The sequence below is a fragment of the Xyrauchen texanus genome, chromosome 9 (assembly GCF_025860055.1).
Source record: "Xyrauchen texanus isolate HMW12.3.18 chromosome 9, RBS_HiC_50CHRs, whole genome shotgun sequence".
Classification (NCBI taxonomy): domain Eukaryota; kingdom Metazoa; phylum Chordata; class Actinopteri; order Cypriniformes; family Catostomidae; genus Xyrauchen; species Xyrauchen texanus.
In genome coordinates this window covers 34725952-34744976 of record NC_068284.1, presented here as the reverse complement: position 1 = coordinate 34744976, position 19025 = coordinate 34725952, and the positions used below count along the sequence as shown (strand labels likewise).

The 19025-nt window shown below is 38.1% G+C and overlaps 1 protein-coding gene across 10 annotated transcripts in view; it reads left to right on the top strand.

Moving 5' to 3' along the window:
- The window catches only part of LOC127648999 (ras GTPase-activating protein nGAP-like), a 118832-nt gene that overhangs the window by 96122 nt on the left and 3685 nt on the right, over positions 1-19025 (top strand). For 7 of the 10 annotated variants that reach the window (XM_052133873.1, XM_052133872.1, XM_052133877.1 and 4 more), the window contains 12 exons: positions 577-730; positions 6783-6881; positions 7014-7568; positions 7976-8120; positions 9145-9289; positions 9435-9671; positions 10844-11045; positions 12605-12804; positions 13600-14557; positions 14643-14774; positions 17121-17323; positions 17730-17817. In XM_052133873.1, the coding sequence (XP_051989833.1) occupies positions 577-730; positions 6783-6881; positions 7014-7568; positions 7976-8120; positions 9145-9289; positions 9435-9671; positions 10844-11045; positions 12605-12804; positions 13600-14557; positions 14643-14774; positions 17121-17323; positions 17730-17817 (3118 nt within the window). Of the gene's footprint in view, positions 1-576; positions 731-6782; positions 6882-7013; positions 7569-7975; positions 8121-9144; positions 9290-9434; positions 9672-10843; positions 11046-12604; positions 12805-13599; positions 14558-14642; positions 14775-17120; positions 17324-17729; positions 17818-18082; positions 18114-19025 lie in introns of all 10 variants that reach the window. The other 3 variants (XM_052133875.1, XM_052133874.1, XM_052133876.1) reach the window with 2 other exon arrangements.

Below are 19025 nucleotides of genomic sequence, written 5' to 3'. Positions count from 1 at the left end.
CTTCAGGGGATGCAATAATATACTAATATGCTCTGGGGATACTCCTTCAGTTGGATCTTTAGTTGTTTTTCGTAGGTATAAACTCTTTGGAAACACAGATTCTGGAAAGTATTTTTTTTACGTTTCAGCTGGTGTTGAACAAAAATGTTGCTTTAACTAAGCTAAGATGTATTTAAGGAATATTGGGTATTTTTACTGAATCCTTGGTTAATTTTCTTGACTGAAACCATCTCGCTCTGTTTTTGCTGACCCCTAGTGGCCGTACTTTGTATTCATCTCTTGGTTTTTCTCTTTGCTCAAGTGAGTTCATAGCAAGACATGCCCATGTTATAATTTTATTAGATTTGTATATTGAAACACTTTCAGCAGAGGCAAGACTATATTTTATTAATTGTGGTTGAAATCTCTTGCGGCTAATGACATGGTGGACCCAGTAAGGAAAACTAAATATCAGAATTGTTGTAGAGGATGTAATTAGAATTAAATGATGCTGATCTGTCTTAATCCAGTGTCTCAGTCTTGCATAATTCAGTTAAAGTTGTATAAACATTTGCTGTTTGTATGTGTGTGTTGTAGGCCACGAGGCCTGCCCAAACTGAAAGAATCCTGTTCCCATGAGTCTTTGTTGAGTCCAGGCAGCACTGTTGAAGCACTCGATCTGAGTATGGAGGAGGACATCTATATCAAACCCTTACACAGCAGCTTACTTGGACAGGACTTCTGCTTTGAGGTACAATGTCCAACTTAACCTTTTGGTGTTAATTTCAGTTCTGTCTTTAGAGTCTTTTAAGACAGTTTGGGGACACACAGTAGGCCGCAATTGGGTGCAAGGGGGTCAGTGAAAAATTTTTTGTATAAAAAAAAAGGGTTTTTTTTAATGAGGAAAGAATTATGCACCTTTTAAGATTACAGTTGATTATCGATACAATCTTGCCAAAGGCTTTCTTCTATGCAGAGCGCTGACAACTATAAGAAATCCATTCATAGGTAAATTTTCTTGAAAACTGTACTATATCTGTGGCACTTAAAAAATTCCTGTGTTTGTTTTGATCGACCCGATTTGACCTGCCCCAACAACGTTAATCAACCAATAGCGTGAGTTGGAGGGACTGTCTGACTTTTTGAACAACTCCAGACAAGGGGCGTATGCATGTATGTTTTCAAAACATTGTTCATTTTTACAATTCCGTTCGGTGGCGCAGAAATAACATACTTCAGCATTAAGTTAATATTGTGTAAAATAATTTTTCTTTTAATTTGAGCAATTTTGCATCATCACATTCACTGTCATTAAATTATATTATGTGTATACTCTATTTGCATTATCTTGGCCATCGGTGATTCCTCTTTAAATATTATTTTCAGTTTCCGCCTGTAAAAACATAATGCTAGAGGGTCAAATGTTGGGATATTCCGTGTTCAATACAACTTAAGCTCAATTGACAGGATTTGTGGCATAATGTTTATTACCACAAAAAATGAATTTAGACTTCAAGTAAAGTCATTTTTATTTGTATAGTGCTTTTCACAACACACATAATTTCAAAGCAGCTTTACAGAAAATTATGCTTCAACAGAAAAAGCTGTAATTTAGTAATGTCTTCGAGGTCATAATAGTGCAGTTTAAAAAAAATAATTATATATTTTTTAGACCCCCAGTGAGTAAGCTTAAGGTGACTGTGGCAAGGAACACAAAACTCCACAAGATGTTGGTTAAAGGAGGAAAATAACCTTGGGGGGAACCAATATTAGTTATTTGTGTAGTACAAGTCAAGATTTAAAGTTAGTAAACTAACTAAGTGTTAGAGGCCAATGTTTAACAAAAATATATTGTATTAACTGTAAGATTAATGACTAAAGTATTAGAATTTACATTCTTAATTAACTGCGGAAGTGCAAACAGATGCATTGTCTTTTGCTATTTGGCTGATGAAGGCTGCAATTAATTTCTTATCTACGTTTTCCATTTTAAGTGTGTAGTCCATCCTTTGACCAAGGTGATGCAGGCAGAGGTCAGTAAGGCGCACTGCAGTTTGACTAAACTTGTGGCAGTTTAATTTCCGATGGAGTCCATCTTAAGTCCAAGTTTCAGGCAGTGTCCAGTGAAGTGTCCCATGTCTGACGTTGGGTGATGGTATAAGTTCATCCTCTGTGAAGTCCATCGTAGTAGACTGAAGTGATATCTGGCTGGCACTGGCAGCAGTTAGTCATCACTCAGCAACACATTGTAGTGGGAGTCGGGCATCAGGCAGGATCGGAGTCGGGCATCAGGCAGGATCGGAGCTGGTTCCGGTTAAGACAGGGAAACAAATACAATACTATTAGCCTGGATGTCATTCTTATAGAATATGAGATGTGTTTCTTGTTCTGTCGAACTAACTAATGCAGCATAGCTATGAGTTGATAGATAAAATAGGTGTATGCCTGGCTGAATAGATTAGTCTTTAGTCTATAATTAAACCGAGAGAGTGTGTCCTAAACCATCTTTGGAAGAATATTCCATAGGTTAGGAGTCAAATAAGAAAGGGATCTACTTCCTTTTGTGGTTTTTGATATTCTAGGTATTATTAACAGGCCAAAATTTTGCGATCTTGGTGAGCGTGATTAAATATAGCATGATGGGTCACAACATAAGTACTGTGGAGCTAGGCCCTTCAAGGCTTTGTAAGTATTTACACGTATTTTAAAATGAATATTAAATTTAACATGTAGCCAAAGTAGACATTCAAAGATTGGACTGATATATGATCATATTTCTTGGTTCTACTCAGCATTCTAGCTGCTGCATTTTGAACTAACTGAAGTTTATTTATGGAACCTGCAGGACATCTTCCCTCTAATGTATTACAATAAACTAGTCTTGAGGTTCTTATTTTTAGAGGTTTTAGTCCAGAAATTAGTAGGGATTTTCTTTCATTTTCTTGAATCGAAGGTGGGCGACACTATAAAGAGTGCTAGAGAAGACTATCTATATTTTTTGTGATTACTTCATTCTTCTAAATGTTTTAGAGTATTTGAGACAAATCTTAAAGGTTATTAGTGAAGCTATTTTTTTTGGTCAAAAGAATAGTTCTACCCGATCAATAACACCACATAGATTGAGTGACCTTTGCTAAGCGCAGCATACAAGATGAGGAATTGATCTGAGATGTCATCACTCTGCTGCAGAATTGCTATATTATTAACATCAATACCATATGACAGAATTAATTCTAGCATATGATTATGGTGATGAGTTAATCCTGTCACATTTTGTCTGACCCCAACAGAGTGGATAATATTGATAAATGCTATTCCCAGTGTATCATTTTCTTTATCTATGTTAATGTTGAAGTCACTAACGATTAAAGCTCCATCCACAGTAACTACTAGATCTGACAGAAAATTGGCAAATTCTCTGAGTAACACCAAAAACATTACTGCAAATTGTAGCAACACCTCATGCTTGAACTTTCAGGTGATGCTCATGTTTATAACAATAACCTTAGGGAGTAGCCTCATTTAACATATGAATCCGGTCTATGCTGGGTTTCAAACAAACAGGGTGAATCTAAAATATAATCTGTAATAATTTGATTTACAATTAGTGCTTAGAATGAAAGCAATCTCATGTTTAGTAGCCCTACCTTTTATATGATGTTTATCTTTAATTTATTTGTTATGTTCAAATTTGATATCAATCCAATTTTTTTCTAAATTAATTAATGAGGGTTTTTTGTTTGGTATTTCAGGGAACAGGCACAGTCTCTATGTGATATCTAGATGATACAGTCTCTGTGTTGTAGTTTATGTGACCTGTGTGACATTTCAAGGCAGCTAGCAGATGGTCATTAACCAGTTTGTCTGCTTCTGACCTGGGCCCCAGTTAGTCAAACACTATCACTATGTATGTGTGTGTGTGTATATATATATATATATATATATATATATATATATATATATATATATAATACATATATATATATGTATGTGTGTGTGTGTCGCTGTCCTATGTTCACCCTCTTTTTACAGGGTGTGATACCTGTCCACACACCACTTACTCAATATCTCCACCAGACAATCCCTAACGTACAATTAAATATCTACCTACCTTATTATTGGTTGATGGTTGATCAAGGTTACACTGAAGAATTTGCCTGCATCATCCACCATAAAGCTGTAGGGGGTAGCAGCTGTAAATATTAATATTGAGGAATAAATACTCAGACTCAAGTTTGCAATCAATTGAGAGAGAGTTTACTTATTGTTCTCTGCCGTTCCAATAAGCCTCACAAGTCAATGGGATCCAGTAGTTCAAAAAAAGGAAAAAGTCCCCATTCAAAAACATTCAAAAGCAATTATAGTCATATGTGTCACAGTACAATAGTTTCTAAGATTCTGATAGAGCACTTAGTCAAACATCTTAGCACTTTATAAATATGGTCTGTATCCACCTTTGTGCAAACAATAATTAGTTAGCCATAACATTAATCAGTTCCCATCATTGGTTTTACAGAACTTATTTGCTTATGTAATAGGGTACAGGCACCATAAACAATCCAAATAATAAATGAATTAGACATTGCAATGAGTAGGCACTATCTCCTGTAGGACGGGAGTCCTTCTCGCTAATCTCGATGGAAAGTGGGGCCTTCATATCTGCGAAAAACAAGACAAAATAAGGAGAAAATCAAAGCACAAAAGGCCAAATGCCGCATAGTCACCTAATATGACAATAAAATCACAAAGAAACTCATAAGTTTCAGCTCAGTGATTATGAGGTAGATATGTTGTATGCAGTGGTTACTTTTACAAATCATATAAAAACATGGATATTATAAACTCATAACTAAAATCTCTCATTCAAATAATGATTTAATTAACACAGAATCAAATGGTATACAATTGTTGATTATGTAACAATTATAACAGACATAAATGTTTGTGAATAAATGCAGTACAATATAAATACATATTCTCTGGGAAACGGGCTAAATAAATTATCACTGCCATTGCATTCCTGGCATGGGGCCAGACCCTCAGTCACCCCTCAGATTGCATACATGTTACTTGCACCTTATTATAAAAGGAAAATAGAAAATTGATTAATAAAAATAAATGAGGATGATAAAAGCTTATATATAACTTGTAAGGGTAAAAGGAAATTGAAAATTAAACCCTTAACTACACCCTTTGTAGACCGGTGTGGGGATCTAAAATCAAACCCTTCAGATGCAATATTCCGTGTAACCGAGAGGATAAAACGGGGCACACAGTACAATACACGCAGTTTAATTGCAACAAAAATAGAAAGTGGATGCATTAAATCACGATAAAACGGGGGGGACGATGTGCACTGAAAAATGGCAGGGATTAAAGGTTAAATGTTGAAGACAGAAAGATAAGCAATGCTAAAAAGGCTAGCAGGCTACTAACACAGACTCCGGCTGGGCACCAGCAGCCTAGGACTTGTTCCCTCCTTTTCTTAAAAAATAAATAAATAAATAAAATTCTGGATTACAGTTAGGCACTTACAATGGAGATGAATAGGGCCAATCTGTAAACTTTAAAATACTGTTTCAAAAGTTTAACTCCAAGATGTAAACCGTATGTCTGTAAACATGATTTTAGAGTGATAACATCGCTTGCTAACCTTTCCTGTGTAAACCTTTGTCCAATTTTCCAACTTCATTGCCATGACGACGTAACGTCATAAACCCTAAAACAATCATATAAAGACATACTTTACTGCTCACATGATACACAAGTCTTCATAGAGGAATTAATGTATTAATGCCTTTTTAAACCCTCCATTGTAAGTAGGGCTTCACAATAAATCGTATTTCAACCACAATCACGGTTTCTGCCTCTCATGGTTAATAAAGCATAACCATCTTCTGGATTAGTGAGCTAACAGGCAGAAAATATGAGCCAGGCAATGTAGCAAATAGTTTTTTATTTAGATTTTTTTTGGCTTTGTGTACGGATGTCAATTTTCACTTCAACTGACCTGTAATATAGAAACAATTCTCAAATGACATAATAATCGTGATTTACGGTACATTTATGCATTTGGCAGACACTTTTATTCAAAGCGACTTATAGTGCACTTATTACAGGGACAATCCCCCGAAGCAACTTGGAGTTAAGTGCCTTGCTCAAGGACACAATGGTGGTTGTTGCTGCAGTCTTCTGCTTACCAGTTCTGTGCTTTCGCTCACTACGCCACCATCACTCCATCGTGATTATAATTTTAACAATTATCATGCAACCCTAATTTACCAACCCTTAGAAGATGCCTCACTGTAACCCAGATAAATAATTTTACTTTAAGAAAAGGAGGAACAAGTCGAAATTAAGTTTTGTGGTAATTAACATTATGCCACAAAGTGTTGATGAAGCTTAACTTGTATTGAACCCAGAATATTATTTTCAGTGATGACAATGTTACATACCGAGTATGTTTAAAGATGAGACCTTATTCTATTTTTTCTCTTATAATATTTTTTATAGTATTGCCATAAAAATAAATAATGGAAAAATTGTATGTATAGTCATACAATTTTATGAACCATGATCATACATACACTACCAGTTAAATACCAAAGTTTATGAAAATACAAATCAGATGGTACCATGGTCTATATAACCATGGTACCATCATGGTTTTACAATCTGTCACCATCGCTAAGTCATGGTACCGCTACAGTACTTTAAGTGTGTATTTAATTGTGTGCATGCTCTATACGTTAGGTTAAATGAAATGATGTAAATTGTAGTATTCCTCCCCCATCTTCATGCAGGTGACATACTCGGGTGGAAGTAAGTGTTTTAGCTGTTCCTCGGCAGCTGAACGAGACAAATGGATGGAGAACCTCAAGAGAACAGTGCAGCCTAATAAGGTGACTGACTATCAGATGTTATTTTTTATTTTATTTTTTTGCATCAATCTAAAAGACAAACTCATTGGAATGTCTGCTTGATTTATGCTTAAAATGAGCTGTTGTAGTTAATCATTCCCATTCCATCACCAGGACAACCGTCGACGGGCTGAAAACGTCCTTCGTCTGTGGATCATCGAGGCCAAAGACCTTCCCCCAAAAAAGAAGTATTTCTGTGAGTTGTGTCTGGATGACGTGCTATACGCCCGCACCACCAGCAAAACCCGCTCCGACTGCCTGTTCTGGGGTGAGCACTTTGAATTCTCCAGCCTGCCTTCGGTCAAGAGCATCACTGTGCACATCTACCGTGATGCGGATAAGAAGAAGAAAAAGGACAAGAACAACTATGTAGGTCTGGTCAATATCCCAGTGCAGGGAGTGATGGGAAGGCAGTTTGTGGAGAAGTGGTATCCGGTCAGCACCCCCACCACCATCAAAATCAAAGGTGGAGGACCCTCCATCCGCATCAAATCACGCTTTCAAACCATCTCCATCCTCCCCATGGAGCAGTACAAGGAATTTGCAGAGTTTGTGACCAATAACTATACCATGTTGTGCTCTGTGTTGGAGCCTGTCATCAGTGTGAAGAACAAAGAGGAGATGGCGAGTGCCCTAGTTCACATACTGCAAAGCACAGGAAGGGCAAAGGTACAATGCCAGTTATTTCACATGAAATTCACTCAAAAATGAAAATTATATTTCTCTTTACTGGGCCAAATGTTGTTCCAAACCCAGTAATGTTCATATGACTTTCTTCTGTGGAACACAAAATGAGATAATGGCATTAGGAATTAACAGCCTCAGTCACCATTTGCTTTCATTGTATTAAAAAAGTATTAACGAATTCTGTACATCTTTTGTGTTCTATGGGACAAAGAATATCATATGGGTTTAAAACAACCTGAGAGTGAGTAAATATTGACATAATTTTCCTTTTTGGTTGAACTATCCCTTTAAATTTTGCAGTAATCATTTGTGTTTGCTTTAAGAGTTATGCATCAGTAGAATGTTGGAAATTGCAGAACTTTAAGTTACTAAACCTTTATCTCAATCAGGACTTCCTGACAGATCTGGTGATGTCAGAGGTAGATCGCTGTGGTGACCATGACGTACTGATCTTTAGGGAGAACACGCTAGCCACCAAAGCCATAGAAGAATACCTCAAACTGGTGGGACAGAAGTACCTACATGATGCACTAGGTAAATAAAATATTTACTCTGGCATATAAGCATATTACAATAAATATTCAGAACTTATCCAGAACCGTATCCATATTTAAAAGAGAACTTGAACTTGAAGGAATATTCTTTGTTAACTTAACAAATTAAGCTCAATTGACAACATTTGTGGCATAATTTTGATTATCATCAAAAATAATTCAAGCTTTGCCTTCCTTTTCTTAAAAAAAAAAAGCAAAAATAAATTGTCAATGATGCACTTATAATGGAAGTGAAGGGGCAAATCCGTAAACGTTAAATACTCACCGTTTCTAAAGTATAGCCAGAAGACTTCATTGCCATGACGATTCAATGCTGTAAACCCTAAAGCCCTAAAATGACTATAAAAATGGCATCTGAAATAAAACACAAGTTTTAACAGAAGAATTAAAAGCTACAGTTCTAATAAGGGCAGTTTTAGGTAAAAGGGTAAATAAGGCAATTTTGCTGTAATTTTATAATTCAACTTCTGGTTTGTCATGTTTAAATCTGTGTCATTAATTTTGACCTTAACACAGATATTTAACAACCATTTGAAAACAGGCTGCTGATGGTAGTAAATGCAAAAATTACAGACATTTACCTTTCTTTCTACTTTTAAACTACCAGAAGAATATGGAATCGTTAAGTTTATGGAATCGTTAAGAAATCAGAAATCATTAAAGCTAAAAAAAAAAGGTATTTTTTGTGTTGATCAATAGCCCTGCCCCAAACTCTCCAATGTTACTGTGTCTGCTGAAAGGGATGCTCAAAACAAACAGTAATGTTAATGCTACAGAGAGACAGTATGTACCATTTTTGAGAAAATTAACCAACAGAGGGCTTACTTATTGTTGTCTCTGCATATTAAGCTAAGATAGGAGAAAGTTTTTTAACACTAAAAAAGTTACACACTTCAGCTCTAAGTAGAATCTGAATCCGAACTGTTGCATTAGTAACATTATCCATGGCTACTAACTAATTAAGACTAAATAAACATACTGTAAATGTGTTCTTTGGTTTGTAGGAGAGTTTATTAAAGCACTGTATGAGTCAGATGAGAATTGTGAAGTGGATCCGTCCAAGTGCACCAACAGTGAGCTGCCAGAACACCAGAGTAATCTGAAGATGTGCTGTGAGCTGGCTTTCTGCAAGATCATCAACTCTTACTGGTAGATACATTAGCAAATGTTCTACACACCCAGAACACATCATCCTTCACTACCCTTTTTGTTCTTAGTTTTTATTCCTATGCAAGTGTGCTCATGCTTACAATTGCTTCAGTTCCATCCTAACTTCCTACTGTGCTCTGGCCAGTGTGTTTCCCCGGGAGCTGAAGGATGTGTTCGCATCATGGAAGCAGCAGTGTCATGCTCGAGGGAAGCAGGACATCAGTCAGCGTCTAATTAGTGCATCACTCTTCCTCCGTTTCCTGTGTCCTGCCATCATGTCCCCATCGCTCTTCAGTCTCATGCAGGAATATCCAGACGACCGCACATCACGAACACTCACCCTCATCGCCAAAGTCATCCAGAATCTAGCTAACTTTGCCAAGTATGTAAGGACCAAACTAAATGTTTAAAGTGTACCGCATCACTTTCAAAATATTAAATTTCAAGTGTTTTGGGATTTGAATGAAAAGCTGTATTGAAGTTTTTATTTATATGTTTGTCATTTACAGTGTGGTTCAAATAGGTCTACATTGAACATCTGGGATTTGAAACTGAAATTGAAACCTGGAAATAAATAGCGTTTTAGGATTAAACAAACCTTTAAATTCAAATATTTAAGATTCTGCACTATTTCTAATTCTATTTTCACTAATTGTAAATCTGTGGCATTGACCATGGTAACTCCTTTGTACAGAATCCTTGCTTCCATTGAAGCACACAAGATGCTCTTTGGAACATTCTCAAATCACTCTGGGATAACATGGATCAAACTTGTGGAGTTATTTTGTCATTAAAGCAAAAGGGGGACATAGTAAATACTCAAAGTTTGAAATCATGTCAATTTTTTAGCTTAACCTTTCACTTAAGGTGTTATGCTTATAAATGATAATATTATTGTAGAGTGGAGGAGGGCGGGGGCCGGGCTGGACAATGCACACCCGGTCCCCAATCACCCCGATGGGGGCGTGCGCGAGGGATAAAGGCGGCCGGTGATGACGGTTCGAGAGAGAGAGAATTACATGCAGCTGCTCTGTGTGTTTATGTTTGTGTGTTTTTGGTTCAGTTTATCATTGAACTATTATTTATATTGCCCAGCCGGTTCTCGCCGCCTCCTTTCCCTTATACCCCTTTACAATTGTATATAATGGGGGAAACAACTGTATTAAATTAGAACAAACTAAATATTGAACCAAATGTAAATTATTATTATAAATTATTATTTAATTACTTATTTTTAAACATGATTAAAAATCGTATTTGATATAATTACACAATGATGATTCATCATTATTGACAAGACAGTTTTATCTTCTGTTAATGCCTGATCTTCTGTAAAGCTGCTTTGAAACTATGTGTGTTGTGAAAGGCGCTAGCTATACAGATAAAATTGAATTGATTTGCAAGTGGACCGTTAAACCCCACTGTAACAGTCGTCTCCCTGCATAGTTTTTTTGCTCTTGTTTTTTCAAACATTGTCAACTTTAGTGTCTGTCTTGCTTAGAGCACTTTCAGATCTTCAGAATTTCTCATGCATTTCTCATCCTGTTTCTTCAGATTCGGGAACAAAGAGGAGTACATGGCCTTCATGAATGAATTTCTGGAGCATGAGTGGGCTGGTATGACTCGTTTCCTACTGGAGATCTCGAATCTTGAGACCATCTCCAACACCCCAGGCTTTGAGGGCTACATCGACTTGGGCCGCGAGCTGTCGGTTCTTCATTCGCTATTGTGGGAAGTGGTCTCTCAACTGGACAAGGTACTGAAATCCTTTTTTAATTCCTCAAAACCATACAAATCATTGAAACCATATGCTATAAGCCATAAGTTAAAAGTCAGCTAAAAGTCTTGTACAAAGATGTACAGCTTAAGGATAATTGCTTTCTCCCCACAAAATTTTGTAAGATTGTAGCTGATTTTAAATGTTATCTCCAACTTTACCTGCATTTCTGTGAAAAAGCTGTGTTTAACAGAAAAGGCTTTGCGCTTGTTTGCAGTGTTATATGACATTGTCTCTCTGTGTAGGTTAAGCAATCCTCAAGGTTAATGTCTGTATATGTTTTATCCCTGTTTAAATTGGAACTGCCTGTGTGATGGCATTGGACATGGCGCATTCAAGCATTCCCACATGCCTTTCCCCCTAACTCTTGCTCACCTATTGAGTCTAGGGCATGTTTTTTTTGACTGCAATTAAAACCTCCCTGGCATAAAGCTTTTATTAGTGCTGTCTGTCATTAAAAATTGTAATCGCTATTAATCGCATCGTTTTTTGTAGTTTTTCGCGATTAATCACAGATTTTAAAAGTGCTGAAATTTCACACTTATTCTTCTTTCTTTGTTAATATTCATTTATTTTCATTTTAGTAAAGAAAACAAAACAATATGTAATAATACAATGATTTATTAACATTTTCCATACAAAGCCTTCCACAATATAGGCAGAAATGCACTAAAATATCACCATGAACTCACCATGAAAAACTCTTGCAAACTAATACACTTACAAAGGCTGAAAAATACTTGATTTCAAGTCCCATCTGGGGGATTTTTGCACATCAAATAGAGCTAAGAGATCCATTCTCCATTTTAACACTGACAGGGAAGTGCTGTCAGAGATTCTTTATTTACTTAGACATAGGAGAGAGCGTAACGCTCAACTAGCATGTTATGACCGTACCGCCCTTAGAATGTCTATGGGACTGCCACGTGATGCTTTGTTGCGCTAAGCTTGTAGGCTGTGCTTGTTAGAATGGCTCTGGGTGGACACATTACAAAGGTTCCGCCCTTCACACCAGTGTTTATGCTGTAATAACGGTCAATGCGTTAATCACGGTTAAAAACTAGAGCTGTCAGAATTAACGTGTTTAAGCATTAAATTTATGTAAAAAGTTTAAAACGTTTATTGTTCTTATTTCATCACAAACCTTCTTTTATCCAGTCTCAGGCAAAACCTTCTGTTTTCTTTTGACTTTGATGCATGCGCTGCATTTGACCATTTTACCTATTTGTTTTCATTTGTTTGTTTTGGAATGGCTATTATTTTTGTAGAAGCATGTCTTCGTTTTTCTTTTATTTATCCCTAATTTGATTTTTCCTTTTGTTTTCTCCTCTGTTTACACATGCCACTATCCATTCCACCCTTTCGTGTCCGACACACTGTGTCTATGTGGTTATGCTGTCCTACCACCAATGCATTATGGTGCCTCCTATTTCGACCAACCAAATACCTGCCAACACACCAATCTGCCTTCTGAACCCTCAAACTCTCGGGCTCCATGTGACCCGTAATTTGGTTCCCATGGTAATGCGTCAACCCAGGGTGACAATTCCTTCCTGCAGGCGACGGTGGCCAAACTGGGGCCCCTGCCGCGTATCCTTGGTGATATCACTCGCTCGTTGTCTAGCCCCACCCCAATCCAGCAGCAGCTCAGGCACTTCCAGGACCATAGCTCGGCTCACGACATCAGTGGGAGTGTCTCTTCAGGATTGCAAAGAATATTCGAAGACCCAGCAGACAGGTAGATCATTCTAGGAAACTTCACAAACATACAAATTCATAAATTCATTTTTTTACTTTGCTTGCAAGGAGGAAAAATGGAAGATCTTTTTGTTCTTTATCATATAATGAAAATGGATGGCGACCAGTGGCTGACAAGGGCAAAAAGCATCTTGAAAAATTTTGACTTGTACACTATATTCTTCTTAAATCTTCTAAAGCTATACAGTAGCTTTGTGTGAGGAATGGACCAGAATGATTTGGTCATTATTAAGAAATTAAAGTCATTATTCATGCTTCTGCATGTTCAAACCTGCATGTTCATTAAACACGTGATACATTTTTGTTTGTCTTTGTTTGACAAACCCCCCATCATAGAAGAAGGGCAAGTTCCTTCCAAACAAATTTGTATCATGACATGGCAGGTTAGATTGTGTGGAAGCATGAATGCGATTTGAGAGCTAAGTCATAAGGTAAGATTTTCAGTTAATAACAACATATTTGAGCAATATGAGGTTTAGTAGATGATGACGAAATTTTCATTTTGTCTGAACTATCCCTTTAACAAGACATTAAAACAGATGGTACGCTTTAAACCCCAAGCCTACTTATTTTACTCTGCTAAAAGGTATAAGACACAGGTATAAAGAGGATATAAATACATTAGTCAACCAATGTATTGTATTTTTAATTTACATTGTAGCATGTAACTTTACGAAAAGCTAAGACTGAATTACCCTATTAAAAAAAACGAATGTGTGATAGTAGCCTAATTTCTGCATTCTCACAGATTTTTGTTGTGTATCTCATTCCTCAGTGAAATTCCGAGCATCAAATCTCCTGTCCAGGAGCACATGGAGGCCTTATCCCGAGGAAAGCATCCCTTTTTGGGTCAGCAATCCTCCACGCACAGTATGAGTTTCTCTGACAAAGAGGAGCGAGACAGTCCTCTCCCGAATGGACGCAGCATATCTTTAATGGACCTCCAGGACTCCCACCTGGCACAGGGCCTTCCAGCGCCCACCTCTCTCCACGAAGCCCCATCAAGGTTAGGACGAGTGGGCTCTCAGGCATCCATTGGCCCTCTGCCGCCTCCACACCAATACCAGCCCCCTATCCATCCAAAAGTCCCCCAGCTACGGGACAACTTGCCCCAGAGTGCTCCCCAGGTGCGTCGGCCTCTCCACCCCTCTCTCAACCAGCAGCGCAACGGACAGCCGCTCTCGTTCCAGAACCCCGTTTACCACCTCAGTAACCTGCAAGTGCAATCCACGCACTCGACCCAGTCTACACACTCCATCCAGTCCCTGCAGCCGGACTCTAGCTCAGAGAACCTGAGCACCGGCAGCTCTCGTAGCGCCAGCCCCAGTGTATTAGGGCGGGTAGCTACACCCAGGGCCAGAATGCCCTCTACCAGCAGTGTGGAGGAGGAGCTTAGCCGCAAAAGCATTCAGGGGAAGGAGACACCTCCTCTCACAGCACGCTGGCACCCGCCCTTGGTGGACTCGCACTCTGGAGCCCAGATTGTGGCAGTGCCCAGGCAAAGTAGCGCAGGGACGGCGCATATTGTGAAAGTGGAACAGCAGAGTCGAGGAGCAGGGTTGGTGGCAGTGAATGCAGGAGCAAGAAACCCTAGATCTCTTCCTCACAGTACATCTCTCCGTAGTAGCAGCAGCATCAACACTGAACCAATGCAGCAGAGTGAAGAGAGATCCAGGCAGCAGTCCTCATGCTCCAAAGACAGCTCGGTACCTGGAGGGCGAGTTAACAAACAGGTAAAAACTTCACCTGCCAATAGAGTTTGAATTTTCAGGATATGTTTGAGCCCCAAGTAATGTTGTGTTTACATGTGTTCATAAGGTCCAGTCTCCTGTAGCATCGGTCACCATGTCCCCAGTGGAGAGAACGGCAGCGTGGGTCCTGAATAATGGCCAGTATGAGGATGAGGAAGAGGAAGGCCAAAGCAAAGAGGATGCCAAACATGTAGAGAAGGTACTGTACAGAAAGACTTGCAGTAAAGGCCGATTCAGACTTTCTGAATAAACATTATACATGTTTTTCCTGGGGTCTTACTGGAGAAACAGATGTGGGTGTGACTTCTCCCGGAGCTAGCATTCGCTAGCTCCGGCTGCAGTAATTTTAGACCCTGTTTATAGCTGGTATTTATACACGTTTCAGATGATCTGATCGCAAGTGGTCAGCGCTAAATATAGTTGTAAACGGTGCAAAACATGTTGTGATTGAATAACAAAAAAAACATTCAGAGGTAGTCAAAAAACGCACGTCACCACATTGCATTTGAGGTGTAAACGCCGTCCTGAGTGATGTGTCCTGGATGGCAGCGAAGCGCCACCTCTCAATCAACCGCTGCCCTGAACAAAAGTTTAAACTTACTTGTGGATTTAAAAGGAAATAACTATAAATAAACATTGCACCAGATTTGTTCGCACTTTGTTTATCTTAAAGAGCAACATGCAGGTTGGACACCCCTATATAGCATAGTGTATGTTGATGATAAAACAACTAGATTTTCTGAACTGGAGTAATATATATTTAGCCATTAACGATATTTTGAGATAAATTGTGATAAAATAACTTCCGCGTCTATAAAGCACTAACCGGAAGTGATGATGGGCGAGGGAGTTTGGTCAAGTTCAAGCTCAGGTTACAATGGATGCGAATGAAGAAACCAAGTTCTCCGGTGTGGACGAACATGCCTATGATGGCCCACAGGCCTATAATTATGAGCAAATTAAGAGTTAAAATAATTAAAAGTAAGACTTACTCTGCTAAGTCCTCGTTTTCGTTGCACAGAATGTCTGCTAACTTTGTCCTCCAGTCCAGCCCGCGCCAAAATCCGGTGTACACTTTGACGGTGGACTTGATTCCATCGAGTGCACCGAGGGAACAGCATCAGTAATCAGCCTCACGTGGTCCTTACTCCGAAATCCCATCCGAGACTCCAACAAATCTCCAGGTCGATAATTCTCCGGAGTGAAATGTGCGCCACAAACGACCGAGTGTGTGGTAACAGACGCGGCAGTGAAGTCTGCTCTCTTCACCTGCACAAAACGCACTCAAGACCGAAAAGCCTTGTTTTTTCTAGAAGGAAAATGATGGACACGATGTCCTGACAGGCTGGAATTCGTGCAACCAGCACAAACACAATAATTTACCATTATGGCTTCTCTAAAACTTTCTGTACTGCTCTATCTACATCAACACCCACAATGAGAGCTGACCACGAAGTTCTTTTGTTTGCCTCGCCTCTACGTCATATGACGCGTTGATAGCGGGAAAGGCGTATTCCAGAGCCTAGCACATTTTCATCAAAATCTCTACATCAAATGAGATTTCATTAATCATTTCTACATATGTGTTTTTAAAAGACCTCTGCAGACAATATAAAGTATTAATTCAGTTATAAATTCAACCTGCATGTTGCTCTTTAAACTTTTTTGCATTTAATTATCGTTCAGTAACACACTGACATAGTCAGTAGCGGTTCTAGCTTGTTTGGCGCCCTGGGCAAAACCCGCTTCAACATGCCCATAGTGATTGATGTATGTCATCATAAAATCAGACACCCTCTCCTAGAAATCCCAACGCAACAAAAGAATGAATGGTAATAATGCCCACATTTCGCGCTAGGCATCACAGGACATAGGAATAAGGAGGATATAGTCGGCTATTGGATTTAGAATGTTTTGGAAACATTTGGAAACCAATGTTATTTTCACTCTGCCCCAACAAAACTCTACAACCGTTGGAATTTTATATTTGTTGGTTTTTGTCGGGGGAGTCTGAACTAGCCGTAACCTCCAGAGACCCAAGCTTTAACATTGAATATTTATTTTCCTTCTTTCCATTTAAGTGTTTTTAGGAAGCCCCTGATTATAAAAATCTAGATTTTTAAGCATTTTCTTTTGGGGTGAATTTTATGTGACTAGCAAACGATGGCATTCAATGGGAAAATCTTACTTTTTGGGCATACTTCCAGATTAATTTTTGGTTTTGTTTATTTATTTATTTATTTACATTAGCAAGCTGTGACATTCAATATGCAATTTATTTCCACCAAAACTGTTGTGATACTGTTCAGTGTCATCTACTGATATGTGAAGTATGCTACTGTTTTGTTTTTTGTTAAAGAAGGTATTCATTCGTTGATTTACACATAAAATTCTGCTACGCTGTGTCTGTGAAGCGTAAATCTAAAAAGCTAAAATGTTTACTATTTAACTGGTTGCAAATATATATATATATATTATATAGATATATATATGATAGTTTCTGTAAGAGGTCTTAGACATTCTTGTCTGCCTGTCCTCTCCAAAGTATGAACAGGAGATCTCGAAGCTGAAAGAGCGTCTGCGGGCATCTAGTCGGCGACTGGAGGAGTATGAGAGACGGCTGCTTGCACAGGAGCAGCAGATGCAGAAGCTGCTCTTGGAATACAAGGCTCGATTGGAGGACAGTGAGGATCGTTTGCGCAGACAGCAGGAAGAGAAAGACAGCCAGATGAAGAGTATTATCTGCAGGTGAGTGTATGAATAAAGGCTGTGAATATGAGGACAATTACGTACAGTATTTATTAGTTTTCAGTTTATAAGTGCCTTACTATATTATTGTTTTCTATTTATTTTTACTTTCTATTCTTTGAATTCTTCAGCTCTTTATTTTCTTTAATTGTTATCCATTTCTGTAATACGTTTACTGCTGCAACACCTCTTCTTTTTTCATGTAAATGTCACTAAAACTTAAAAACCGACAGTGTAACATTTTTAAAACAAATGTGTTGTCCGTACATATCCTGTTTAACGATTTAATTTTCCAAGCTGATGACTACAATATAGATATTAAATCATTAACTAAGAGCTAGAATGTCTAAAACATTTTTATTAATGGTACATTTTATTGGTTGTCTTTGTCATTTTACTCCAATAGGCTAATGGCCGTGGAGGAAGAACTGAAAAGGGACCATGCAGAAATGCAGGCAGTCATAGATGCCAAACAGAAGATAATTGATGCACAGGTACTAAAGATAACTAGATGAACCTACATATTAAATGTAAGGGATCTGAAATGTGTGTGTTTGTGTAGTAGCCCTACCTGTCTTAACTGAAGTGTGGTTTTGGAGATCCTCTATGTCAACCATTTGGTCTGTTGTCTGGTTGTGAGATAAAGGTTTGTGCGTGCTGCTCAGTGGTATGCCATGAACTCCATGCTCAACCTCAGATGGTATTAAAACAAACAGCCTGCTGACTGGCTCATTGTTACTGTGTCCTACTGAATTCCAGGTCACTAATGGAACTGAGGTAATACCAGCAGGCAAGTACAAGCAGACAATTCTGCTCCTGCAGAGCAGCTAGGCTTGTGTAAGCACACCCCAATCCAACACCCATGCCTGGCCTGAACCTGTGCAACACTCAGTCCTCTAAGCCATTTTGTTTCTCTCCATTTCAGACAAATATAATCAATGCTGGGTAGTAACGGATTGTATGTAATCTGGAATATGTAATCAGATTAAAAATAGTACTTGTAATTGGATTACGTTACATTTTATAATGTAATCAGATTACCATTACTTTTTATGGATTATATTCTTCAATCCATTACCAATAAGTCAACTGTAATGACTAGTTCCTGATTTACCTTTTATGCTCCTAAATTTTAAGAGCGTCTGATCCAGAGTTGTCTTTGCATTACAAAAATTATATCCACAAAAAAAGGCTTTTTTAAGAAGCACTTGGTGAATCTGTTGTCTCTATATTTCTATATATGTTTTCGAATCAAAGTATTTTAATAAATTATTATTTGTATTTTCTAGCCATATGTTCATGTAACTTCTAAAATAAACACACCGCTTTGAAAGAGCTTCATACAATCCACAAATGCACACAGGGCATTTGGATTCAGTTTTAAATTACATTTCTAAATGAATGCACAAAATTGTTGCACCCTACTTCGAAAATAAAGTTTCAAGTGTTTGAACAAGCCCTCATCCACCTGTCCATAACTGTCACATGCAAGTTTGTTCTTTTGCACCATGCAAATGCACTTTGGCCCATGCTTCAAGATGTCAGGAAAAGCACATGAATAAATCTCTATATCATATCAGCAAACATTCTCTTGTTTTTCATTTCAAAGATGGATGATAAAAAGTCAAATTCCTATTCCTAATTTCCCAACTAAACCATTCTCTTAATAAAATCATTTAAAAAAACTGCATGTTCTCATAGT